Here is a 26,671-nt window from a genome sequence, read left to right on the forward strand (position 1 = left end):
CCTGAATATTAACCCTTTATCTCAGAATTTTATCTCTGATAAAGCATTAGCGTGACTAATGAGTAGGCGGGGCATTGGCCAAATGTAAAAGAAAAACCCCAAAACATGGTGTCTTGAAACCTCTACTTTGATTTTCACTCAAATCTGTGCAGTTCTATGGTGGCTCACAAAGAAAGTACCGGTATCAGGTTGTCTCTGTAAGTTTTATTTACCTTTGCAAAGGCGTCAAACAACAATAAACAGAACGACAGCAGTATCTTTGACCAAAGAGCGATTGTAAACCTACAATATTTATACACACAAGTCATCAATCTGCCACGGTCACAGGATGCTGTTAGAACACCGTGTGATAAACATTAACTCGTACATCAGCATGTGGTGTAGCTGAAATATGACATGTAGACACAATAAGGCAATGCGGAGCTTGTTGTTCAGTTAGGACAGTTTGACACAGAGAAGTAGTTTAGTTATAAAATCTTCCACAGCACTTTGAAATCGTCACCAGTTGTCTTTCACCGAAAGGTATTATGAGAATTTTCCCCAGCGTTGCCCCTGAGTCCCTCCTCGGTTTGAATAAGGTAAATGAGGCTTATATGAGTTATTTTAATTGGTGTGGATTTTGCACTGAATGACTGATGGAGTTCACATCTGTAACCCTTGTTTCATAACAGTGTGAACTGTGCTTAAAATAAATCAATAAATTACAGTGGTTAAGTTTTTATTTAGAGAACAGCTCTGACATGAATTTCTACCCAACGTCCATTATTAGCATCATGATTGCAAAGCTTTGCTGTCCTTCAGCTTAAACAATCTATTTAATTCAATATAGCACACACGAAACAACTAATACACCACTGGATTGGTTCTTTCTTGACCCAGAAGCTGTAATTTTTAGTTTGCAGAACTAACACATGCTCAATTTCATGATAAGTACATATTATTTAAAAAAAAATTTGTCACATTTTCACAAATAACAGCGAGTCACCTGCCTCTAGAGTCTTGTTTTCCACATCAGCTTCAGATTACGTCACTCAAAATGTCCCATGTTGCTTAAATATTTATGAGTTGATAGAGAGCAGAGATCACAGCAGATGCTCACGATCTAAACTAACATTCACTGTTATTGAGTTAACTATATTAAATGCAACTTCCTTCAGGTGAAACTCTCAGAAAAGCGAATTAAATCCAGGAATAGAAGAGCGCAGAAGTGTGAAAACATGGTTAATCATTTCTGGTTGTAGACATGCACATGCTGGAAAAGCAGAGTCACGAGCTGTCACCTTCTTAATCAAAGACTGTAAATATCACTAAAGAATAAATAAATCTACTACCCAAAGCTGGAACTAATATATAAAGAGAACAAACACCGAGTTCCAGAATGTTTGAAGAAAACAAAAAAAACCCCAAAAAAACCCAAAAAACCAAGAACTAAACAAGTTTTTTCAGTTTTTGATAAAATAATCGCTGTTCTGTTTTATCTATTTATAAAACGTACATATCAGTGTAGCTTTTATATTTATATTTAAGTGACAGGTGTTTCCTGTCTGTGGTTCCGTTTAACGAACGTTACGCTTCATCGCTGTGGGCGGAGGCTGAGACTCACGAACTCCTAGTAACGGCCCTGGATGTGCGCGCGTGCACTGTTTGTGTGTGTATATGGGTGCATGCTTGCGCGCGCGCCATGGCGTTTAAGTACCCTGGACAGCGCCGTGCGTTGTGCACAGAGGAACTTCAGCCGAACGCTCCTTTACCACAATAATCTCCAACCAGAGAGCCAACGCTTCCCCCACCTCCTTGTTTAAATAGTTTGTTAGCCGCTTCTGTAAGTTCGCTCCTCTTCTCTTTACGCTTGGATACACTTTTTTCGCCTCTTCCAGTCGGATATGAAGCAGTAGAGCAGCGCCGCCCTCGGAGCATCGAGAAGCGGACTCCCGCCTCAGCGCCTCCCTCCTGCTGGAGCTGGAGAGATGCCCGGGGCAGGATGTGCTCCAGCCGCAAGATTCTGTGGAGCCTGCTCCTGCTGTCCTTGGTGGAGGTGGGCCTGGGTGTGGCGAGCATCGTCCTGGGAGCGGTGGGCATCAGCTGGGTCCGGGGCGATCATAAACCGCAGCAGGGAGACGCTTCTCCGGTCTGGAGTGGACTCTGTGTACGTCCTTGGAGCAACTCTTGTCGCTACTTTTTGTCTTTGTCTCACTTTCCCAGAGGATAAGTATCTCCAGGGATCGTGCTGAAAGATGAGACCGTTAAAACTCGAGGGAATTACCTTGCTCTTTATAGAGCCTGCTAGAGACAGCATGCGCTGCATGTCTGTAAGCATTAGAATATCAAAATAAGGGAAACATATTCTGGTCATATAAGGGCTAAAGGACTAGACTAGAACTTTAATATATTTATACACCATAAATTACAGCACCTAGGTTAACACTGATATTTAAAATGTGCAGAAAATCAAAGAAAAATCTGAAAGATTTTTGTATTTTTCCCTCTAAAACTTCTCAAAAAACTAATTGACTTCAAATATTTTTGTCTTATTTAAGCTCCTATCAAATAAATCCATTCTGCTTACAGAAATTCTTTGTTTGAAAAAGTGGAATTTCTGTTCATATTTGTGGTTGTTTTCAAACTTTCAATACCTGGTGTGGTTTTGCTGACACAGCTTCATATGGTATTTGCCTATAAAAGCCTGGCAGACACACAGCCATTTGGCCTGGCGCACTGGAGCTAAAGATTGGCTTTATTAATTGATGCTTGATTTACTGCTCATTGCTTGGAAGGGTCGGAGCTTTTAGACCCATCTACATCCTCTCAGTCTATTGAATGTGTCTGCTCCTGTTTCTGTGCTGCTCTGAGCCTCATTGTCTCGATTTTGCCACAGAACATTTAAAAAGTTTGTTCCTGGCATCTTAAGCAGCCACATACCTTGAATCATCTACTTTACTGTGACAGTCGCTCCAGCGGGGGATATATAGTCTATCTGTCAGCAGTTATAGCTGAGAATTACTATAAATGCCAGGAGCTGAAGCACTATGAGTCATACAGAGTCATCTATAACATTATCATCGGTGTGAGACGGCTGCTTTGAAAGACTGCTTAATTGTAAATATGTGGGTGTGTATCAGACAGAGGGAAAAAAAAGCATTTACTGATATATCACAGTATATAGGTTCCATATCTGGGCGTGAGTGCACTTAAAGTGCGCGTGATTCCAGCAGTGTAGATGAAGTTCCTGCAAAGATGTTATGCAACGGGTCGTCTGTGAGTTCAACCACGCAGCTGTTGAGCTCTGTCTGCTGAGTCAGCCACCCAGCTGTCCAAGAGTTTCAGTCTTCTTTCGGGACCTGGAAATTATTGTAACCCACTGACCAGTGACTTTAGAGGACACTGACTCTCCAACCTTTGGTGCCTTATTGTGTTGAAACATTGTGATTAATAATTTATCATTTCTGCAACTTTGGATTAAGTTTCAGAACAGTGGAGCAGTTTGGGTTTTGGTTTGTTTTCTTTGCAATGAACAGCAAACCTGAATCGTGAGAGTTTTTGTGAAACAGGAGAATTGTCTATTTAAAAGATCTCCAGTTTTGAAAGCAGGCAGAGCCCTAAAATGATAAAATCATATATTCTAATCTATCTACTGTCTAATTACCTGATTAGGTGAATAGGGCAGTATAGTTATAAAATTGTAAGAATGTTTTTACAGTGAAACAATTTAATGACCTAAAGTACACATGAAGATTTGTGTGTGTGTGTGTGTGTGTGTGTGTGTGTGTGTGTGTGTGTGTGTGTGTGTGTGTGTGTGTGTGTGTGTGTGTGTGTGTGTGTGTGTCAGCTCAACAACTTGATCCATAGGTAGGAGACTTTATAAAGAGCTGAAAGCTCTTGAGGGACTCTAATAAGTGCACCTGGCTCTTAGAAATATTTATCCATCCATTTTCTTCTCCTTATCCAATTATCTAAGGTTGGGGTGGGGCTGGTGTTTATCCCAGCTGCCATAGGGCGAGAGGCGAGGCTAACACGGAGAGGCTGTCTAGAAACATTTATATATTAAATAATAATAACCAGACAGTGTAAATTATCCTGAAATAAAAAATAAGAGGACGTGTCTCCTTTTTCCACCAACATCCTTCTGGAAATGTTATTTTTAGAGGGAGAAAACCACACGTGGATAACTGATTTCAATGACTGTTATTTTCAGCATTTCCCATTGTTGCATCAGGGACGGGTGCCATAAAAAAAAGAAACATCTAAAAATTTCTCATGACAAACTAACTTGAACTCACAGAGGTGTTAATTTACTTGCTGTCTTTCTTTGTTTCCAGTTTCTGGTCTGCGGGATGTGCGGCGTGCTGTGTGCTCGAAAGAGGACTGGCCTTATTGTAAGTACATACATACTGAATGAGCTCAGTTTATTTCTCCAAGTAATTTCCTTTTAGTTTAGTTAGTGATTCACATTTCAGCAGTTTGTACTGAGCTATTTCCAGGATGGTACCAGTTTCTGTAGCCTTTGCTAGAGGTAGAAGGTAGATTTTGTTTTTTTTAGCTTTGAACTGAGCCAGGTTGTTTTCTTGTTTCTACCTTTTATGCTGAGCTCAGTCAAGCTAACTGTCACGTGCCTGGGAGCCTTTTTCATTCAGTATTTGCTGGAATTATGATGCAGATGTCTTCTGTTGTGGATGTCAGATGCAAAGTCATCTGTATCAGGAATACTGAACGCAAAGCATACACAGAGTCTGCATATTCGACAACGAAAGAACACCTAAAGGTGTGTGTGTGTGTGTGTGTGTGTGTGTGTGTGTGTGTGTGTGTGTGTGTGTGTGTGTGTGTGTGTGTGTGCGTGTGTGCGTGTGTGTGTGTGTGTGTTGCAGCAGGTGCAGTCAGTATGCTCTGAGAGAGACATCTGAGGAAATAAGAGGAGACAAGCAGTCACCTCTCTTCCCTTTCTGTCACTCTTTCTGTCTTTTTTACAGTCTCTCAGTGTCTCCCAGTCCTGGTGTTTCTCTCTGACTCCCTGTCTCCTGCAGGGAGGAGACTAATGATGGATCAATGTCAGCGCAATCTGCTGTAACAGAGACATCCCTCAACCTTTCTTTCCCCCCATCTCACCCTGTCCAACTTTTGTCTCCCTGTCTATCTCCTCCTACTCATGCTTTTCCTTTTTTTCATCACTATATCTATCCATCTGCCTCTTCCATTCACTCTGTCCCAGCCGTTATGTCGACGCTGCGACTCTCTCCATTTTTCTCTCCATCTTCCTCCAGCGCCCTCCCCATGTCTGCCTGTGGGGTGATGATTGCATTAGGTTGGTTTGGCTCCGGACCCCTGCCAGCCACTTTCCACACTTCCCTGGGTAACGACTGAAATACGAGATGCCGTTTTCCATGTGGTTAAAGGCACTAACGGCATCTGCACAGGGAGCGGTGAAAGAGGGCTTGCACTCCAGATGGAATACAAACACATTCACAATTAGTGGGAAGTATATGAATCATCTGGATTTTATTATCTTGATAAGAAGGTGATGGAAGTCTAACTGTTTTCTCATCAGATTCTACCCAGAAACAAATAAATAAAAAGATGAAAAAATCAGATTCTGAAACTGGGATTTAGTTTTCCTGGTCCCGATCACAATTTCCAGAGAAGTAATCTGTAAAATGCGATTCATTAAACACACAAATCAGACACACACTTTAACACAGACACGCACACACAAATACAGCAAGTGAGTGATGCAAGCATATTTACAAGCCGCACATCGCTCCTGGAACAGGCAGTCGGCTTTGAGAGTGATCCTATTTTATAATGGCGAATGAGATTTATTTTGACTGATAGGCATTACTCATCGCCGCAGCCTCGTTCCAAAACAGCAGAATGATGGAGATGGAAGCTCAGTAGTAATTTGTATATCTCCGGTCTCATCGCATTTTGTCACTTGGTTTACAGATTGGTTGATAAGGTCTCAATTTTGCGGCTCACCCCCCTTGTCTTTCAGATGATCCTCTTTTCAGCGTGCTGCATCTGTGGTCTCATTGCCGGGATCTTAAACGTCCAGTTTGTTCGGGCACTGAACAAACGGCCGGACAAGATGCAAACAATTCACCTGGCTGCAATGACTCTGGCTTGTCTAGGTAAAGATAATAACAAGGACGCAAGACGTAACACAATCTGATGTGACGCAATTGAAAACAACTCATGTCTTTGTCTCTTTTTCATCGTAAGATAAGAACGTTATTAGTCTCTGTTCAAGTATTTGAAAGGGACTAAATGTGGGGGTAAAGATAAAGCATTTCTTTATTAGTCACCTGTCAATACTAACAGTATACCAAGCATTTCTTATTACTGCTAATCACTTTTATCTCAACACTATCTCAACAACTCTCCAGTGCTCCTCCACCCTCCCCAAAAAAGCTTTGTCAGTTTTATTCAGAGAAGAAGTGCCTCTTCATTTCTTTTCTGAAGGTCTGCCAGCGTACTAGTCGCTCCATGAGGTTGTGCTTGTGGCTAAATGTTGATGCCAGTGTTAAAATGGATCCTTTAGTAGGTATGTAACAGTTTTAGCATGCAAACCACATTAGGGACATAATATTTGCTAGTTAGCGATACATCAAAGTCATTTTGGCTTAAAGAAATTGTCAGGGATTAAATGCCCTAGAAGTCTCTGAATGGGGCCATAATTTCAAAAGTAATCAACCAGCAACTGAGTCCATAAGCCCATTAGGAGAGAATTTACCGAGGACATAAATCAAGAGCGAGGTAGTTTAATTTTCTCATAGATATTATTACACACACACACACACACACACTCACAACTCTGAATTGGATAAGTGGAAGAAAATGGATGGCTTGATAACTAAATAACTGAAATCAAACGAGGCATTGCAGCGTCGGCTTTACTTGTACCCGAAGGCTACGTCCATCTTTTATGCAGTCCATATACAGACTTTGGCTGAGACATAGGACTTCATAAGTGAAACTCTTTCCATACTAGCACTAAAAAATAGAAATCAGACGATCATCCAGTACAGTATGTTTTATCCTCTGGGGACTGAGTGTTTTTCTGTTCACTTCTGTGTAAAATTTCCTTTTCCGGTCTTATCCAGGGATCTCGACCTGTACCTTATCCACGTGGCTGACTTGTCGTCTGGCAAGCTCGGAGCAGCAAAGGATGTTCTTGGAGAGGGAACACTCACTACATCATTCCCATGAGATGACAGAGAAGGTAGTAAACTGCATGACTCATCTTTAGCTGCTGTCGGAAGTTTTTTTCCTAAGCAGGTTTGTGTTTGTGTGTCTCTAACAGGAGGTCCTGGACAACTCCAGTAATGGTATTCCTCAGATCTCCTATAATGGACACACCGCGGCATCTCCTTGAGGAAGTTTCAGCAGGAGGTGACTTGCAGACTTAAACAGAAGCAGTTACTAAAACTCGTGCTGTCACGCAGCTAATGCAGCTTGTAGTAGACTGCATTTAACTGTATCCTGACTGCAGGAACTGAACCAAATTTGTCGCCTTGGAACCCGTTTACCTGCTGCCTGATGAAACGGAGAGCATGAAGGAGCCGTTTGTGCTTCTGAATATTATGCAAACATGGGTTCAAATACCTTCGGTTTAAATCTCACCAAAGCCGGGATGGTGAGCTGCGGTTTGGATGACAAATGAAGCGACAGACATCTGCGTGAAATCCTCCAATTTGTGAGCGTGAAGGATACATTTCATCCAGTCAGATCAAAGCGATGAGCACAAACCAAGCATGCAACTGATTCACTTGTTTAGAAGAGCTATTTCAGTCTCATCGTCCTTATTCTCTCTCTCTCTGTCATGTTATTGGTTTATGGAAGCCAGATCTTGAGATAGCCTTTGGTAAACTGTATGTATCATCTGATAATGGAATGCTTTGAGAGAAAAGTTACAGTGATGCACAATGTACTGTATGTATCCATGCTTGTAAATCAAACGTATTTTTATAATGCTTCTTATAAAGTTCATTCAATTAAAGTACGACTAATAAAAGAATTGCACAGTCTTGCATGTTGTTTTACTGTTGCTGTGTTAAATACGTGTTGAGATGAATCTGGTTTTATGATCACAGTTTATGCAGATTAGCCTTTTTTTAATTATACAGTTGCCAATTTGTGTGTTTATAGTACATGAACACACATGTTTGTGGAAGTGTGTTTGTGTTTGTGAAGTATGTGAGGTTTGAGTAAAAATGTGATGGGAGTGACTTTTCAGTTTGTAAGCCAGATTACAGCATTTTAATCAATACACTACATCATTGTAGGTGATAGTAAGACCCAAAGGTTAAAATAACACACTGAAAAATCGCACACTATGAAGAACCGTATTTAAATGACTTAGTCATATTAACGAGATCCAGGTGTTTTTTAAAAACAAAAAAAAAACAAAAACACACACAGAGCAACCATCTCACACCTTGCGGGCTGTCTTCAAGCTCAGGTCCTCTTGAGCTTGAGGGTCCTGCGCAGTATCTTTGCTGTTTCTAGGACTGTGCTCTTCTGTACACAGATCTCGGGTGTTGTTCCTGGGATCTGCTGGAGCTACTTGCCCTGTTCAGAGAGTCACTGCACAGAGTAATCCGATTACCACTGGGACCACTGTTACCTTCACCCTCCACACCCTCCGAGTTCCTCTCTCAGCCAGTGGTACTTCTCAAGCTTCTCATGATCCTTCTTCCTAATTGCTATCGGTATACAGCCATCTTCCTCTGTTTGTCCACTACTACTGGTTGGTTAGCCGTCACCAGTTTGTCTGTCTGTATCTGGAAGTCCCACAGGATCTTAGCTTGGTCATTCTCGACAACCCAGGGGGTGGGTCCCATTTTGATCTTGGGACTTCAAGGTGATACTCAGCACGGATGTTTCTGTATCCTATGTCGGCCACTTGGTTATGGCATTCCACGTGTGCCATGCCTGTTAGCATCTTGCATCCTGCTGTTATGTGTTGGATTGTCTCAGGGGCATCTTTATACAGCCTGCACCTGTGGTCTTACCTGGTGTGGTAGACCCCCTCTATGGATCTTGTACTTAGAGCTTGTTCCTGTGCTGCCATTGTTGGTGCCTCTGTGCTGTTGCGGTCTTTCAGTCCAGCTTTGTCTACCACTTGTATGATTTCTGGATTTCAGCCACTTCCTCTATCTGTGCATATGCAGTGCCTGTCCTTCCATGATGGTCCTTATTTTTTGTGTTATACCTCATCAGTCACTTATTGCAATAGTAGTTGTATCTTGTGGATGTTGGAGCACTGAAGTTCAAGTTTTGATGTTAGTCTAAATGCTGGGTGTCAAAGAACCCATAGGTCCCACATCTTCATGTAATCCCTGTGTAATACCATCCACCAGTTATCTATTTTCTCTTGTAAACACATGCCTTATACTTGTTCTTCTTTCATTTTATGTGCCATTTTATTTATTGAGTTATTTACAAACTATGTACTTATGCACTATTTCCTCTACCATATTTGTCCCCAATATATTTAACATTTTTAATTTCTTTATCCAGTATGGTTCTTTTATAACTAAGCTATTAAATAATGATACAATCAGTAAATAACAAGGGAAGTTATATTGAAAAATACATAACAGGGGAATTTATAGAGATTGAATTAAATACAAAGAAAATCATAATATCCATGTTGATATCCATGGATATAATGACAATAATATATTTGTTGGGTTGAATTTTAGATTTTAGCAGTTTCAGTCCTTCATAGCATCATCAATTCAGAAAGCCACTGCATTCTTATGAGACCACAGTTTAAGGCAATGATGATGCTGTTCAGGGTTCCCACACTTGTCGTAAAGTTAAGTAACAAAGTAAATCAGTTTCATAGCACCCGTCAGACCTGCAAGCTTAAAATGCTTCACAGAGGAGGAAGAGCAATAAAAACCTGTTTCCTCCACACACACATGCTTGCACACAAACACAGCTGTGACCTGTTATGAAGATAAGCTCTGACAACATCATTGCTGCTCAGCACCTCATTACAGTGTTTGCCAACTCCTGAGAGAAGCTCCAAACAGAGATGTGTGTGCATCTGCGTGCATTTATGCATGTTTGTGTGTTGACTGGGGCCCACAGCAGCAGAAGCCACAGGGAGCTAAGAAACCATGCACTATTTATCACCGTGACAACAGACAGGAAAGGGCCATGGCTCCTAACAGAGCACCGGGTCTGCGATTCCTGTGAGAGTGTGTGTGATAAAGAGAGAAACGCTGAATCATGTGACCTCCTGCGGTGCTGCCCTGTCAGAAAACAGTAACACTAGATTCATCTGTGCATGTGTCAGGATATTTTCAGTGCATGCCTGTGTGTATGGCTGGACACGCTGCACTAGTTGCACTAATTGACACCTCAGGTCACCCTAATGATCTTAATGTGGCTCTGCAGGTGAGAATGGGATACAGAATCAATGATCATCTCCTACCCCACGAGCTCCCTAACAGCATCCCTGCTAGGACTATCAGGGCCGAACTTGTAGATTACATAACAAAGGGCATCAGGTAACTTACGTAAGCATCATAACAGCTATATACAACAGCAAAGCTGCATGGTGTTCATTTTAATTTGCTAAAATTTTGTCATTTTGTCTAAAGTTAAAAGTGATGCTGGCAAATGTCTGAGCCTACTTCTGCAGGAGGTTTCTTCCTGTTAAAGAGGAGTTCTTCCTTCCCACTGCCGCCAGGTGTTTGCTCAAATGAAACACATTTATCTGTGGCTGCAGTTACTTTGCAGGGCTAAATTTTATTTATAAATTTAAAATGTGAAAATGAAATAGCCACTCAGAATAAGTTCACCATGTTACACAGGACATTCATTATTTAAACTAACAGACAGTTTGGCCACATGCAACATTTAAATCCATCAACATGTTATGCCAGGAAAAATTAAAGCATTACTGCACGCAGACTAGCCATGTACAGCCATTAAGTCTGCAGTCGCTCATTTATAATCGTTAAAGAGTGTAAAAGTGTTTTGATGATGATTCAGTCTGTGCTCTGCAGACAAAAGGGGCAGTGAGTCATACAATTCTTCATATCTTCTAATGCTTTCAAGGATTTTACAATATTTCTGTGTCTAAAAAAACAATTAAACACAATACTTTTTGACAACCATTACTTAAAGATAGTGAATGGGACCTAAAATAAACTATTAAATAAGCTTGCAGTATGAAGTTTGTGGAGGGCGCTTCTCTTCTTCACCAGCAGGGGGCAACAATAACAAATGTTTTTAACAGCAGTTCAACGATCCGCAAAGCGGAAGTCACCTCTTGTTTGTCTTCCGGTCTTTCTACGCAGCATGGCGAATTTGGAGCATGGTGAGGACAATCCAAAACATGTGAGAATGTCCGGTGAAACTCCCGACGTGTCCGTCCCGGACCAGGCGGCCCAAGAGACCCCAGCACCGGTAAACACTGCTGCCGCTCTCCCGTTATCGATCCCGTCGTTCGCCGCTGCCTCCGAGCTGTTGTCAGCGCCTTACTCGTGTCTGGTCGTGAACACCCACCGGAGACACATCGCCCTGCCGCCCGTGTATCTAAACAAGAAGAAGACGGGGATTAAGGAGGAGTTGGAGGCCGAGCTGCTCAAGTTCTCTCAAAGGTGCTTCTTTTTTTTTTTTTTTCCGCCGACGTTTTTATCCAGTCAATGAAGCATTTTGAGCCGGACAGTCCACTTTCCTACGAACACAAACACGCACACGAGCTGTGATGTCCTCTAGCCGCTGAGTTTTCGTGTTGCTGTCTCCTGTGTTGTGAAAGAACCTAGTAGCTACTCATGAAACATCCTGTTAGGTCCTTTATCGGACACACACCTGCTGACGAGGTGGTGCTTTTAGGGGTTAAGAAGGTGGTGTTGGGAGGCTGTCACTGAAATGCAGACTTTTAGCTTTAATTCAGGGCATTGATTGTCCGGAAAATACAGCCAATGTGTTTTTAAATCCTTTACAGTCAATGAGTGCCTAAAGTCTAAAAGTCATGAACGTCACATCACCAACTGCTGTTTCTTCCTTTGAGAAGCTCTACCAGGTCTCTACTGCAGCCACCAGTTGCTGCTTATTTGTGGGCAATAACTGCATTCAGTTGTTTGTTCAGTAACTGAAAACTTGCTGTATTTAGTAGAGCTCAGGTGACTGACTTGGCCATTGACGATTATCTCTGCTCTTTGCCTCGGGAAACCCTTGGGTTTGTGTGCTTCGGGCCATTGTCCATTTGCACTGTGAAATCAGTTTTGCAGCATTTGTCTGAATCTGAGCAGAGACGATCGCCAGGTCGTCCTGCTGTCACATCATCTATAAACACCAGTGATCCGGCTCCACTGGCAGCCATGCATGCTCATGCTTTAACACTTCCTCCACCGGGATGACGGATGATTTTGCTCTCTCTTATAGCTTTACTTTGGTTTTTCAGCCTGATGAAGATCATCTTTGTATGCACTGATATCTCTATGGGCCACATAATGATAGTTCCAGTGAACAGCTACAAAATACAAGTTTAAAATTCTTTATCTGCTTAATTTATTGTTTAACACAGAGAGAGCAGGCCTCTCCTGGCTAAAAACAAACACCTGTTACTGTCCTGTTACTTGTGAGCCTCTGAAACTTGGATTAAACAGTTAATGTAATTATTTTGTTAAACCCCTTGAGTTAAAGTTTATAATCTGAACTTGAATCACATCTTAATTGTTTGTTTTAGAATCCACTGTGGTGCTCTGCGGAGGTAAAAGTACCAGCAACGTGTGATTGTCTGCAAAATGTATTTTATGCATGAATCACTGCGTGCGGCCTTTTTAAATCCTTTCATACACCAGTCAGCTTTTAAAAGCATTAAAACCAGTAATGGTAACGCAAAAAGGTTTGGTCTTCTCCTTTAAGTAAAGCATTGTCAGTTTAAATAAACTGTTAATGGACGAGATGACCCTGTTACTGTTGTCTCTTTCAGTCTGAACGGAGTCCCCTTGGCCTACGACAACATCAGGATAGTGAGACACCTCGGAGACATTTACGACGACAGCGGCTACGTCCACGTGGACGTGGAAGCCAGCTTTATTGTTTTTCAGCCACAAAAAGGACAAAAACTACGGGTGAGATTTACATTCACATTATTTAGTAGAAGCAGAGAAGCTGACGGGACCTTACCTGACATAGTGTCTGTTAAGAGAGACCTGCACTTTTCAGTGTTTACTATTGTTATAATATACAAGTGACATATTAAAACCTGGGGCTTTGAGGCGTACCTGTACTTTGTGGGAGTGATAAATTGCCTCTGATAAAATACAATAACTAACAGCGTGTATCACGTATTCGTCTGTTTGTAGGGTAAGGTAAATAAACTGGGAATAAGCCACGTGGGCTGCTTGGTGCACGGCTGCTTCAACGCCAGCATTCCCAGACCGAATCTGGTTACTGTGGAAACATGGAGAGACGCGGGGCCGAGGATCGGATCGGAGGTGGAGTTTGATGTGACGGCGCTCGACGCCGACACTGCTGGGGTGCTGCTGATCAGAGGACGACTGGACAAGACCAGGCAAGTGTGCAGTATCAGTGATGATGATTTTAGTAGCTTCGGGGCAAAGCTAAAGGCCTCAGTATGCTCGCCGCTTTGTGGCTGCCGGTAGCATCATCACACCAGTAGTCACTGCAGTTTTTTCCTGAACAATAGGCGAGCAACTCAGACCTTCACATCAGCGCTGGTATGGCGCTGGCCTATATTGATTGTTTTTGTCTTTGTGTGCCTCAGGGTGCAGGAGCTGCTGGCCATGTGTGAGGGCACAGAAACCAGTGTGCCTGCAGGCGAGGAGGACCCAGAACCCACCCAGGATGCTTCTGAAGAAACCCCGAAGAAGAAAAAGAAAAAGAAGAAAGTCAAAGAAGAGGAGATAGAAGAAGAGATACCAACCATATCTGCATGCCAGCTGGACAACGGTGTAACACCAGAGCCGAATGGGATGAGGGATGAGGTAAACGGCAATGAAGCCGCAGAGAACAAAAAGAAGAAGAAAAAGAAGAAGGAAAAACGTATAAAAGAAGAGGAGGAGGAGATGGATGTCTCTCAGGTGGCGGTCCACGGGAGCGACTCCAACGGTTACATTAGTGACAAGCCAAGCAAGAAAAGGAAACGTGAATCAGGAAACGATGTGACATCATCTTTTAGTGAAGATCCCGACCCGGTGAAACCAAAGAAAAAGAGAAAAGTCAAAATAGAGCAGCATGCCTAAAAAATGGTATCTTTACAAATTAAGTGAAACATTTGGAATAATCAAGGACATACTGAGTGTGCTAGTGACAGCGACGGCCCTGGAGGAATATCCTGACGTGCCTTAATCATTAAAGAGCCTGGCTGTCATCCCAAAGTTGGCTCCTCGCCTCATAAACATAATGTCGGACATGCAAGAGAACATGGAAATGAGAGATCAGGAGTGGGCTTGACAGATTTTCCTCACTTGTAGTTCCAGCCTTCGCCACATGGTGGAGCCAAACTGCTTCTTACAATCAGTCTGGCAGACAAATCCAGAGGCAAAAACTCACCAGCAGAGACAGTTTGATCATCTTTTGCTTTGCTGCTGTTTATATGTTTTCTCCTGTTCAGCATTTAAGAAACAAAAGCCAAACGACTAATGCTGCCCAGCTGACTTCTAGACTTTGGCTCATGCTTCCATACAGGTCTTTAACAAATTGTTCTGATTGTGACTGCAAAGCAAGGAGAACGTTTTACTTAAATCCACAGTATTCAGTGAAAGGCCTGGAAATGAATCAGGCACAGTGACAGTGAAGCCATGGAATATTACTTTCGTGTCGCTCACTTCCTTTTGTCTTTAAATGGATTTTCTTTGACCGAGAGCAGAAATTAGCTGACAATAAAAAAATATATTATTCTCACCCTTTTAAAGAGTTCTTTATTTTGATATTTTGTCATGATGTCTACTTTTCAGTGATGATTTGACACACCTGTGCTTTGTAAACACACTCCTGAACAGCGCTTCGATTTCAGAGAGACAGAAATTCCTGTATTTTTGCAGTGTGCCGTGAAAAGTTTTGCAGCAAGCTCTTTTGCTTTGACCGATGGGAGTCGAGTGATAAAAAGCTGAGAGATAAGACTAAAGATCTAAGTGTTTTCTTTACTCTCTCTCTCGCTCTCTCTCACACACACACACACACACACACACACAGAGTGAGGGAGAGAAATCCTCCTGCTTTTCAGTGGGGAGTCTAATTAGCTGCTAGGTGCTAAGAGTTGGAGAGCTTATCGGAAGCTGCCTAAGAGGAGAGATAAGGGGATGCGATTAACTTGGCTCATTTTCATCAGTCACACCTGATCTTACTTTTCTGTCATCTGCATGAGCTGCACCATCTGTGTGTGCATCTTTTTCGGGTGGACAGATCGGAGAACACTGCAGAGAGCCATTCAAATAGGTCTTAAAAAAAAGGGCTGCTTGTATCCAAAGCATCCAGTCTGACAAGAAACAACAGCAAAACTTCATCGTGAACTTTTTTTAAACTGTTTATCAATCATACACTAACAGGAAAAAAAACATTAATAAGAAAAACTTGCGAAATATTTCCATTCCATTTTTCTTTTAAATCTTCAGCTGTCTGTACACAGTGTTGCTTAATTTTATTGAGGCTTGCAGAGATGTTTTTAAGCACAGCTCTCTCACAGCATTTCAGTCAGGTTCGGGTTGGAGCTTTAGTTGGAGGAGGAGAATCAAGGGTTTGCAATGACCGGGTCCTTTCGTTGTAGATTCACTGCTGTGCTTGGGAACATTGTCCTGTTGCATGAATCAGACCGGCTCAAGTTTTAGCTGTCGGACAGATGGTCTCGCATTTGACTCTAGAATGTCCTGTCTCTGCAAAACAAGCCCAAATCAACACGTCTCCACCTCCGTGCTTGACAGCTGCTACTGTATTCGGCTTTTGGTGTTCACCAAATGTGGCGCTGTGCATTATGGCCAAACAGCTCCAAATGGAGATATCTCAAAATCTCAAACGTTTTGTTGTAGGCTCTGGACTTTTACTTTTACCTTGATTCTTTTCTTTTTCAGCCATTGCTGTACTTTTAATCATCGTCCTGTTGCTTTACTAGTCAGACAGATGGTCTCAAGTTTGCTTCTTGAATACTTTGGTCCACAGAGGAGTTCATGGTCGACTGAGTGACTGCCAGGTTTATTTGGTCTTGTCTGACCAAAAGGACTGCTCCACTATTCCTGTAGTTTGTTCAGATCCAACTTTATAAACCCAAACCATGATGTCATGTTCTTCTTATAGAGAAGTTTCTTCTGGCAAGCCTTCCAAACAAACTGTGCTGTCATAAACTTTAAATTTTAATTTGCAAACTGAGATTTGTAGAGTCTGAGATGTAGCTCTACCTTTTGGTTTTTTGTAATTTTTCTGAGCATTGCATGGTCTGATGCTGGGATGAATTTGCTGGGATTAGCAATTGTCTTCAATGTTTTCCACTTGCTAGTGATCAGTAAACTAGGTGCACTTGATTAGCTGCACTCGCTGCTTCTTACCTTCTTAATTCCTATGCTAGCAGTAAGGACAGACCTACTTGTTGACAGAACTGCACAAAGTCACGTGAAAACTTTCTGTCTCACAAGACTGTACCTCACTAATGGTTAACAAGAAAAAAGAAAAACAAACATTTCAGCATAAAAATGTCAGTTACCAACATAAACCATCATCTCCTCAACAGACACAATAAAAACATTAACTCAAACTGTTTGAGGTGTATATGTTGTCTTCCTAAACTGGCACTCAGTCATTAAAACTGTGAGAAACCCTGCAGGTTAAGATAGCATGTCTAAAAGTTACAGATAAAGACATTATATCATCTTTGTTTAACCTGTGCAAGAACCAAAGTGTAGGAGAAAAGGAAAAAAAAACTGGCATTTTACAGAGAATTATGAGTATCAGACTATTTCTTGGCTGGGATCAGCTACTTCCTGGAGTCTCTGCTGGTTCCCTAGCATTTAATGTAAGCCCAGAAATAGTTCACATTTTTAAATACTTAATCGGGGCATTAACCCTTTACATCCAAACCTCAGCGAAAGGGTAAAGGGGGATATTTCACAACATTTCAAGCTGTTCCTTGAACGAATTGTCAGAATTCCTATTTTTTATGACTTGGCTTGAAAAGAAAATCTTTGATAAAGACATTTTTTACAACTTATCAAGTGTGAGTAAGTAGATAGCGTTGACCCAAAATAACCCGAGTGTTTCGTATATTGAAACACGGGCACACAAAATGCACACATATAAATGCTCACATTACACATATTTCATTCCTCTGCAGAAAAAAAAAAACAACTACTCCATTTAAGTTTTCACCATCTTGCGTTCTTGTAATCACACAGTCATTACAGCGTTCCCAGAATGCCGTGGATGACCTCAAATTGCACAACTGTGAAAATACGCAAAACACTTGTAATCTTAAAGACATTTAGAAACAATTATGTGAGAAGTTCAAGTGATTGTTCGCTGCAATCCGTCCCCCCGTGACCTCCTTCGTGCGTCTTCACTTTCATTCGCCCAGTTCCAACCCCAGCCCGGGTGCACTTCTTTTGCACCTGTACCCTCCCCTCCCTCCATCTTCGCTCATTCCTCTTGTCATTCCTCCTATCACTCCCTAAAGCTGACTGCCCCCCTTTCCTGCTTTACCTCTCCTTCTTGGCCTCCTCCTCCTTCTCCTACTTGTCTCCCTGATTTATACGAGGCAGTGTGCAGTTCACACACATTCCACTTCTGACACCCCTCAGCCCACCACCACCACCTCCCCCTCCTGCAACTGGACTCTCATATCTGTGCACGGTCATTTATCTTTGTGATCCTCGGATGGGAAGAAGAAGAGGGAGGGTGGGAGAGATGAGACAATAGGAGGAGTGTTGTTTTTGCTGAGGAGGCCAGACTGTCTTTTCATATACTTCATAGACTTCTGTCAGCCTTGATAGGAGTACTATCTGAGTATGTGTGTGTGCTTGTGTGTAAGTGTTAATGAGTGTGTAGGCTGGCTGCCGGCCTCTATCTCCTGTGTCAAAGTTTCCAGGCCTGGCGGCTCCTCACCTACATGAAAGGCCCAGTAGAGTCTTTATGGAGAACAAACGGCGCTCTGACGCAATTCTCCAGGTTCGGGACATATGCACACACGCGTGCATGCATGCACACACACACACACAACCTGTGCCATACATTCACTGGCTCGCTAGCTAATTCAGTCATGCAGACACACCACATCCACAACCCACAATCCACAAATCCCCATCCTTACACACCTCTGTTGGCCAAGTCTAATTAGTTATGTGGTCGGCACTCTGCTCTATCCCAGAGCCCCAAATGGCAGCAGGTCATAAAACCTTAAGTGTTCCACCAGTCAGAGCCGTGCAACTGTGGTCATATATCCTCCCAACACGACTCAGGCAGGGCCGACTTGTATCAAAGCCCATCTCTCACAGGCCTACTGACATCCATGAAATCTCTTTATGGCATTTTCAAAGGCATTTCTGGGAGATTTTTTGTGGCACTTCTGCTTTGCGTCTCTGCTTTTCATGCTCGCTCAGGTAGGCGAATAGCCCGCGCTCGCGCCACAGTCGCACCGGATCAAGTGTTCAGATCTTCCTCGAGGGATCTGCACACAAACATATTCAAGCATACGCGCACACACTACTAACACCCAAAGTAAACATCACATATGGTTGGTGACCAGTTTCACTGCCATGCTTAGTTTGTTTTCTTTGGCGCAATCCTGTCCTTAGTAACCTTCACAACTACAGATGTCTACAACTACATTTTGCTCAAGGGAGTGGTTTTGTGTGAGAAGCTGTCTAAAATGAAAATTAAAAAAAAAACAATGTATTTTATTTTACAATAAAACAGAAAACAAAATATTTAAACTGAGAAAATGTGCCAATTTAATAAAAAAAAATAAGCTAATTTGATGGCAGCAACATGAGGGGGTAACAAGAGGCTGAAAAAGTACTAAAAAAGGAACAGCTGGAGGAAATCGTATTATGTTTATTGGCACCTGATCAGTAACAAGATTAAGTATAAAAAGAGCATCTTAGAGAGGCAATTATAGAATAATGTTACCCTGGTGTCTCATTGTGTACCATTCATAATATCATACCAAGGTTATGAGAATCTGGAGAAATCTCTGTGCTCAAGGGACAAGCCCAAAAATCAGTATTGGAAGCCTTTGATTTTTGGGTCCTCACACTGCACTGTGTTAAAAATGAAAAACACTGCGCGGGCTCAGAAACACTTCCAAAAATGACTGTCATGGAAAAAATGGACACCACATCCTCTGGATTAAAGAAAACAGGGACCATCCCGCTTCTTATCAGGGCTAACTTTCGTAACTTTTGGTAACTAACTTTGACTAACTTTGGTCTTTCTGATGGTATTGGGGTTCATTACTGCCTTTGGATTTGGCAGCTTGCACATCTGGAAAGGAACCATCAATGCTCAAAGGTTTTAGAGAAACATATAGTCACATACAGATGCTGTCTTTTTCAGTCAAGGCCTTGCAAACATTTAGAGCATCATTAAATAAAAATAGGATAAAGAAGACTCAGGACTGCTGAGCGTTAGCTGATTTTCTTGCTTCAGTGTTTAATGAAGGATGTTCAGTTTTAGAATTCACAGAAAGTATAAAAATGTGTAAGCTTGTTTCTTTTAACCCAAAAAGAACGCAATGACTTGCAAATGATTTGAAGCCATATTTAACTGAAAATGGTTGAGACGCATCACATGTTGCAACCTATATGAACTGAATTTTATGCAACACCTTCCAAAAAGGGTTGGAAAGGGCAAGAAAAGATTTTATTTGAGTGTCTTAGAGCCTGCACAGGGCTCAGTATAATCAGGAGGTAATGGGAGGCTCATAGGCGTCTAGACAGTGTCCAGAGCAGACAGACTATAACTCCTACACCCAAAACAGTGAGAAAAAAAAGCAGGGAAAGGACAACGGGTACATACTGGGAGTTACAGTTAAGATTAAAATGAAGTATGCTGCTATTATGGTGATCTGCAGATACAAAGATAATTAAAAGAAAGAGGCTATAACATATGAGCAGATGAGAATTACAAAACAAGCTGAATTTTAAAATAAATCTTTATCACTCCTTATACCTTTTGTATATAGATTTAAAGAAAAGCAAACATGGAGAGGAGTTATAAGGGGAGGGGTAAGGAGAGGAACACACACAGCATATCATCAGACATTCAGCCCAACCTCCCGAAACCACAGAAAAATAAATAAGCCAAGAGGGGGAAAAAAATTTAGGACTGGAAAAAATGATCTCATGTTTAGTCACGTAGCTTTTCAGGACAATACCCAGGACGCAACTAAATGTTTTATTATTGTATTTTAATGACGACCTTGTCAAACTGCAGATGAGACTGAAGGCACTGCTGGGCAACACTGAGATGGGAGTAAGATGAAAAGAAAGTGAAACCTGGGTGGCCTGTACTGCTGGTGATGCGTGCATTTAGAGCCGGATTCTGGAAAAGCACTTACAGGAAAAGTATGTCCCCTGATCAGTGAGCCATCTTCTGACTCTAATGTGCAAACAAATTTTGATTACAGAAAACTAAAAAATACTGCAGAAAGATAATATAGCTATTAAATCATTGCCACTATGATTATGGTGCGAAAAGAGCAAGGATCAACGCATGCGACAGGTGCAACAGCAACTACCGAACATCTCTTTAATAACAGGATGAAGTCGTGTACATACAGGCTGGAGAGGAGTTTTTCTTTTTTCCCCAAAAACAACAACATAATTATTTGTCTTCTTTCACTTTTATTTTAAGTCTGCATCATGGTGCAAGCACATTTTCAGAAGATGATGTATATTCCCAAGAACTGAGGTAAAACTGGAAATTACCAGCCTTTCCAGTGTGTGTTCTCTCAACTTCCAAGAAATCCCAGGCACTCATATTATTCATACTGAGTAAAAGCATTTCCATCTTTTGAATTTTGCCCAGAGCAGCAAAGTGGTGCATCAGGACCATTCTGTTCAGAGTTTGAATGTTCTCCCTGTGTCTGCCTGGGCTCTCTCTGAGTCCCTCGGCTCCTTCCTGCAGTCCAAAGACAGGCATGTTAGCTTAATGGGTGATTGTAAACCGGCTCTAGGTGTGAATTTAGTGTGAATGGTTGTCTGTCTTTCTGTGTTAGCACTGTGATAGACTGTCCAGGGCGTATCCTGGAAGAGGCTCCAATCCCTGCCACCCAGATGGATGGATGGATGGATGGATGGATGGATGGACAGATGGAGGGATGGATGATGGATGGATGGACGGACGGACGGACGGACGGATAGACGGATGGATGGATGAATGGATGGACGGATGGATGGATGGACAGACGGACAGATGGATGATGGATGGATGGACAGATGGATGGATGGATAGACGGATGGATGGACGGATGGACGGATGGATGGACGGACGGACGGACGGACGGACGGATGGATGGATGGATGGATGAATGGATGGATGAATGGATGGATGGACGGACGGACGGACGGATGGACGGACGGAAGGATGAATGGATGGATGGATGGATGAATGGACTGACGGACGGACGGACGGACGGACGGACGGACGGACGGACGGATGGATGGATGGATTGATGGATGGATGGAAGGACGGACAGACGGACGGACGGATGGCCGGATGGATGGCGGGACGGACGGACGGATGGACGGATGGACGGACGGATGGATGGATGGATGGATGGATGGATGGATGGATGGATGGATGATATATACTTGCACAAACACATCTTTTAGTGAACTGTCATCATTTGTGATAGACTAGTGACACTGAAAACTTTCCATGCTTTCTTTTATATGCATACATATACTCTTGTAGCAGATGTTCCTTTGAAACACAGACAACATTTCCACTAATGAGGTCAGTGCATGTGCAAATAATCCCCGCGAGTCAAAAGCTCCGGCTAAGTTTCAGACAGTTTTTGTTATTTTTGTACCCACGTGATGGCTTAGAGAGGGGATATCCTTAATATGGTCATTTCAGACACACAGCTTTGCCTGTGAGAACAGCAGTCCCACCAACTCACTGTTCAAACCTTCTGTTTGCTAGGAGCAGCAAATCCACGTGAAGCTGTGCTTCTCAAACGTCTCATCTAATCACTAATAGAAACACTTCAGATAGGATGCAGATGACCAGGAAAACAAATATGGAGTAAAAAACAGTTTAGTGAATATAATATTTTTGAATGGAAAACAAAGAAAAACAAATCTGCAGATATTTTTGTGTTGAGCAAAAGTGCACTTAGAGATAAGCAAAAGGTGGCCTGAACCCCTGCTCCTCCAGTCCACGTGCTGGAAGACCGAACCCCAAATTGGATACATCTCTGTGTGAAAGTTATGTAATGCATCAACAACACAGGAAAAGTAGAGCAGTATCAGAGAAGAGCTATCTGACACTGCATAAAAACACTGAAAAGACTGATGCTGTGTTCCTTGCTAAATGTTAAGGTAGAGTCCTGTGGAAAAAGAAATCACAGGACTGGTCTGCAAACCTCAATGGTGTGAAGTAATGTTGTAAAAAAGAGTGGGCAACAATTCCTTTACAACAATGTGAGAGACTGATAGTCCTACAAAAAATGATTACTTCAAGTTATTGCTTGACATTTTTTCTGCATGATTGTATCTGATGAAACTGGCTGGAAGCCCAGAGGTGCTCATGCAGGTCTGCCTATTATCAATAGTTCCCCTGGGAGATTAAAAATGTTATTTATTTGTGTGAGAGTTACTGGCATTTCTCTTTGGTGCTGTGCATATTTTCAAGCTTGTTCGTCCTACAAAAAAAATCCTAATCTGTGAAACACTCAGAAGTTTTTCTACTAACCTGTTCCACATAAATAATCTTGGTGTAAAGAGGAGAAAACAATGTCTCGAGCTACATACAAACAAACCCAGACAAGGGCAAACCCAGAGTGCCGAAGCACATACTCGTTCTGCTACTATCTACGTTGTCATCATCATCATCATCATCATCAAAGAATAACATCTGTTGCCTAGGAAACTCAGACATCTGAGCACACGGGCTGAAGGTTGAGAATATGACTCTTAAAACAAATGAAACACGGCACCCTAAAAATACACAGTAAAGAGTGGGTGAGAGTAAACACAGACATTACTCAGACAGAACGGGTGTGGGGAGGGCTGGGGAGGGCGAGGGGGGGAGGGGAAAGGTGCTGACATGGGTGAGGGTGGATAGAGGAGTCACGTGGTGAGTGAGCTTGGATTAAAAGAAGGAGGGTTTTTCAGAACAGAGTAACTGAAGGCATGCAGCGGTTTGGCGAATGGAAGGTGTAGATCTGGAGGAGGAGGGGGAGGTATGGGAGGGTGGGGTTAAGAAGATATATTATGTGGTATCAGGGTTTGTCCAAGGCATGAGCCCTATCTTTCACATGGCCACCCAGCTGTCTAAACAGCCCGTGACTGGTTGCTGGCTAAAGGGTCCGGCCAATGGGAGGGGGGAGATGTAGCAGAAGGTGGAGCGAGTGAACAGTTGAGTCAGCTTCAGGATGTGCAGAGAGCCAGAGTGACACAATGAAGACTAGGCACACAGGTCAAGAGTTAAACTCATCTTCCTCACTCCCTCCCTTTCACTTTGACTCTCCTCCCTCTCAGATTTTCAAATTTGAAAATTTGCTTTATTAGTATGTTATGAAATGTTTGGCAGAAACACGATTTGCAGGGTGGGGGAAATTATTCTTTCACACACATGAGTGTAATCCGCACACAAACTGAATAACAACTTTGTGCCTCTGTAAGTAAGAAACGGTGAGTGTCTCAGCATGGATGTGTATTAAATCACCGTTGTGAAAACAAGCAATGAAACAGTTCAGCACAAAAAAACCTGAGAAAGAGACACGGAGAGAGACAGAAAGAAACAGAGCGAGAGAGAGAGAGGTGTCTAGTTTCAGATTTACAGTGGTGGTGGTGGGCGAGATTTGGCCATGCTCTTACAGCACACAGAGGACACAGCCAGAGGAGGAGGAGGACAGATTTACATGGTGAGAACAGCTATGGCTGCTCTGGAGCGGCCATAGCTCCAGAGCAGCTCCAGAGCAGCTTAAAAACTAATATATGGAAGCCATCACCGTGTAAAAATACAACCAAGAAATGTCACCCTCAGAAGTGTGACTTGATGAAATGTGTGATTTCTTAACTGACATGAAACAAAGTATGTTCCTTTCAGGGTTCCCTCTTACATTTACTGCAGTATTATGTTGATTTGCGGACCCCTAATCCGTTAGGATTAAGTGTCGAGATGCTCTTTCTGTGGGGGCCGAGCGACTGTTCATTTACTCAGCACAAACTCCGCATTGATTTCACAAATACTTCAAAATGCGTTAATGAAATTCACGGCACAGTTATACAATCGCTGAAAAACCACCTTCTTCGACTGAGCATCCAGACTTTGTGGAAAGGATTTGGTTTAACACTCAGTTTGTATCTACTAAAACGCCGACTATTTACTTCCATAAACATTTAGTCACACCACAAACTATCATTAATTTCACCCTGTGTAACCAGTAATAACAGAGCAGAGCAGGAAATGAACCATTATGAGTGTCTGTGTGTGAAGGTCTGTCCTGTCTCACACAAAGTTGGGATAAACCCTTGTAGGTGTGTGTGTGTGTGTGTGTGTGTGTGTGTGTGTGTGTGTGTGTGTGTGTGTGTGTGTGTGTGCGTGCCTCTTTTGGGGTTTTACTCCTTATTTAAGACCAATATTTACAAAGTAGCCCCAGGGTGAGATTACCTCATATTCTCCCGCCCAGCTGTGCTTTCTCAGCGTTTCCACCACAACCAGAGGAATGTCCCATCATGTTTATCTGCGTGCCAGGAAAACACAGAAAGAGAGGAAGAAGAGGCAGCAGAGGGAGATGGAGAAGTATGCTTAGGTTGGAGTGTGTATACATGACAGACACTTGTACATTCACACTCTTGGGTATGGAATAATCACACAAGAATGCATAAAAAACTTTAAATAAAAAAAAACTTGTGAGCATGCTCTTGATGTCAGTGTTAACTCAACCAGGAGGACATTCAACATCCTACTGGAGGATTAGCTGTGTTAATCACACTCTTGGTGTTCTACTTTCATGAGAAAAGTCTAAATGCCCACTATGGATTCAAGGTGGGTAAGGTTAAAGTGAACTTAAAATCTATGACAAATATTTATTTTTTATATTCTGCTAGTAAGATGGGAAATATGTGTAGCAATTTTTTTATAAACATTTTATAAATTTTATAAACAAAATTGGAGTTGCTACAATTCTAACAAGCTTAGAAGTCCATATTTGATACGAACACCTTTATTCTTCAACACAGTCTGAACTCTCTTAGGAAAGCGTCCCTTTAAGTAGTCTTCAGGAATAGTTTTCCAGGCTCCTTGAAGGACCTTCAAAGCTCTTCTTTGGATGTTTGATGCCTTTTTTTATGTTCTCTGTCAAGATGATCGCACACCATCAGTAATGTTGAGGTCTGAGCTGTGGGGAGCCTAATCCATGACTAATAGTTTTCCAGTGGGTTTTTTTATTTCCAGGTATGCTTTTACTGTACTGTCAGTGTGTTTAGGATCATTGTCATGATGAAAAATGAAACTATAGCTAGTCAGATGCTTTTGATATGGTATTGCATGGTGGATCAAACCTGATCTCTAAGTGCAACCCCAAACCATGACAGAGCCTCCACTGTGGTTTACAGATGGCTGTAGACACTCCCGTTTGTACCGCTCTCACGACCTCCTCCTGACTTACTGACAAGGATTTGTATAAATAATTTCAAGTTCGTAATCATCACTCCATGAGACCTGTTGTCACTGATTGATAACGTGTCTAATGAGGCTTCAGCAAACAATACTTTCTTAACTGTATGAATTTCAGAAACTGTTCATCTGCTGCTGAAGAAGTTTTAAGCCTGCCACATCTTCTTGTGTTCTTCTTTTGCTCTTTGGGAATCAACTTGTTGCTCAAAAAATACAAATTGTGTTATCTTTGGCATTTCTATGTAGATTCGACTAACGAAATTGGAACAAAGTATGTGTTTTTGCAAGAGGCTGCTAGTGACAAAGGATACAATTTAAAATTGGCTCTCTGCTATGTTGTCTGTTATGTACAGACACAACACGGATTCTTCCTTGAGTTAGATGCCTTTTATGCTTCAGTGACTCTTAAATCAGTGTTAAATAGTTGAAACAATAAAACACGCAAACAAACATTCATCAGAAAAAGTGGACAGAAGAGAAAATTAGTGGGAATAAAATAGTGAATGTCCAAAGAAAAACTTTGAAAGTCCACTTTAAGAAATCAGAAGAAAGTCTGGCTTCTTGGAAGAAAAATATAAAAAAAGAGGGGCAGCTTGAGGTCTTTCAGACATAATCAGTGCTCAGCGATACTCCTGAGATGCAATTCTGGGATCCAGAATAAAACCCAACTTTCCAAGATGGAAAAAGAAAAGAAAACTAATTAAAGATTAGCTCATTTTCAGATGATTCATAAAACATCTTATGAATGTTAGGCACACTCATATGCTTGTCAGCATATGAGTGTGCTGCAAAAACACCGGCAAAGCTGAATTCAGCAACTTTCAGACCAGCGCATTCACTTCCCGACACCACAATAATTCCT

General features: G+C 42.1%; 2 protein-coding genes across 2 annotated transcripts; both read left to right on the top strand.

Moving 5' to 3' along the window:
- The first annotated feature begins 1,698 nt into the window (after window positions 1-1,698).
- tmem196 (transmembrane protein 196) lies at window positions 1,699-7,985 on the top strand. Its single transcript, XM_085262320.1, has 5 exons — window positions 1,699-2,146; window positions 4,317-4,373; window positions 5,984-6,119; window positions 7,092-7,210; window positions 7,292-7,985. The coding sequence occupies exons 1-5, from the start codon at window positions 1,982-1,984 to the stop codon at window positions 7,361-7,363; spliced, it is 549 nt and encodes a 182-aa protein (XP_085118446.1). The 5' UTR covers window positions 1,699-1,981; the 3' UTR covers window positions 7,364-7,985.
- A 3,288-nt stretch (window positions 7,986-11,273) lies between these two features.
- On the top strand, window positions 11,274-14,883 carry polr1f (RNA polymerase I subunit F). Its single transcript, XM_085262836.1, has 4 exons — window positions 11,274-11,609; window positions 12,947-13,088; window positions 13,323-13,531; window positions 13,745-14,883. Exons 1-4 carry the CDS (start codon window positions 11,308-11,310, stop codon window positions 14,220-14,222), a joined length of 1,131 nt encoding a protein of 376 aa, XP_085118962.1. The 5' UTR covers window positions 11,274-11,307; the 3' UTR covers window positions 14,223-14,883.
- The last annotated feature ends 11,788 nt before the right edge of the window (window positions 14,884-26,671 follow it).

This window comes from Mchenga conophoros, linkage group LG22 (assembly GCF_057382185.1).
Source record: "Mchenga conophoros isolate Kocher_MC1m ecotype Shallow Benthic linkage group LG22, M_conophoros_male_GT1.1, whole genome shotgun sequence".
Classification (NCBI taxonomy): domain Eukaryota; kingdom Metazoa; phylum Chordata; class Actinopteri; order Cichliformes; family Cichlidae; genus Mchenga; species Mchenga conophoros.

Excerpts from the sequence above, each read along its gene's own strand:
- polr1f (XM_085262836.1), top strand. The coding sequence starts at position 11,308 with ATGGCGAATTTGGAGCATGGTGAGGACAATCCAAAACATGTGAGAATG. Across the intron at positions 11,610-12,946 it reads CTGCTCAAGTTCTCTCAAAG|TCTGAACGGAGTCCCCTTGG; the intron begins GTGCTTCTTTTT and ends TGTCTCTTTCAG. Across the intron at positions 13,089-13,322 it reads AAAAAGGACAAAAACTACGG|GGTAAGGTAAATAAACTGGG; the intron begins GTGAGATTTACA and ends GTCTGTTTGTAG.
- tmem196 (XM_085262320.1), top strand. The coding sequence starts at position 1,982 with ATGTGCTCCAGCCGCAAGATTCTGTGGAGCCTGCTCCTGCTGTCCTTG. Across the intron at positions 2,147-4,316 it reads CGGTCTGGAGTGGACTCTGT|TTTCTGGTCTGCGGGATGTG; the intron begins GTACGTCCTTGG and ends CTTTGTTTCCAG. Across the intron at positions 4,374-5,983 it reads GAAAGAGGACTGGCCTTATT|ATGATCCTCTTTTCAGCGTG; the intron begins GTAAGTACATAC and ends CTTGTCTTTCAG.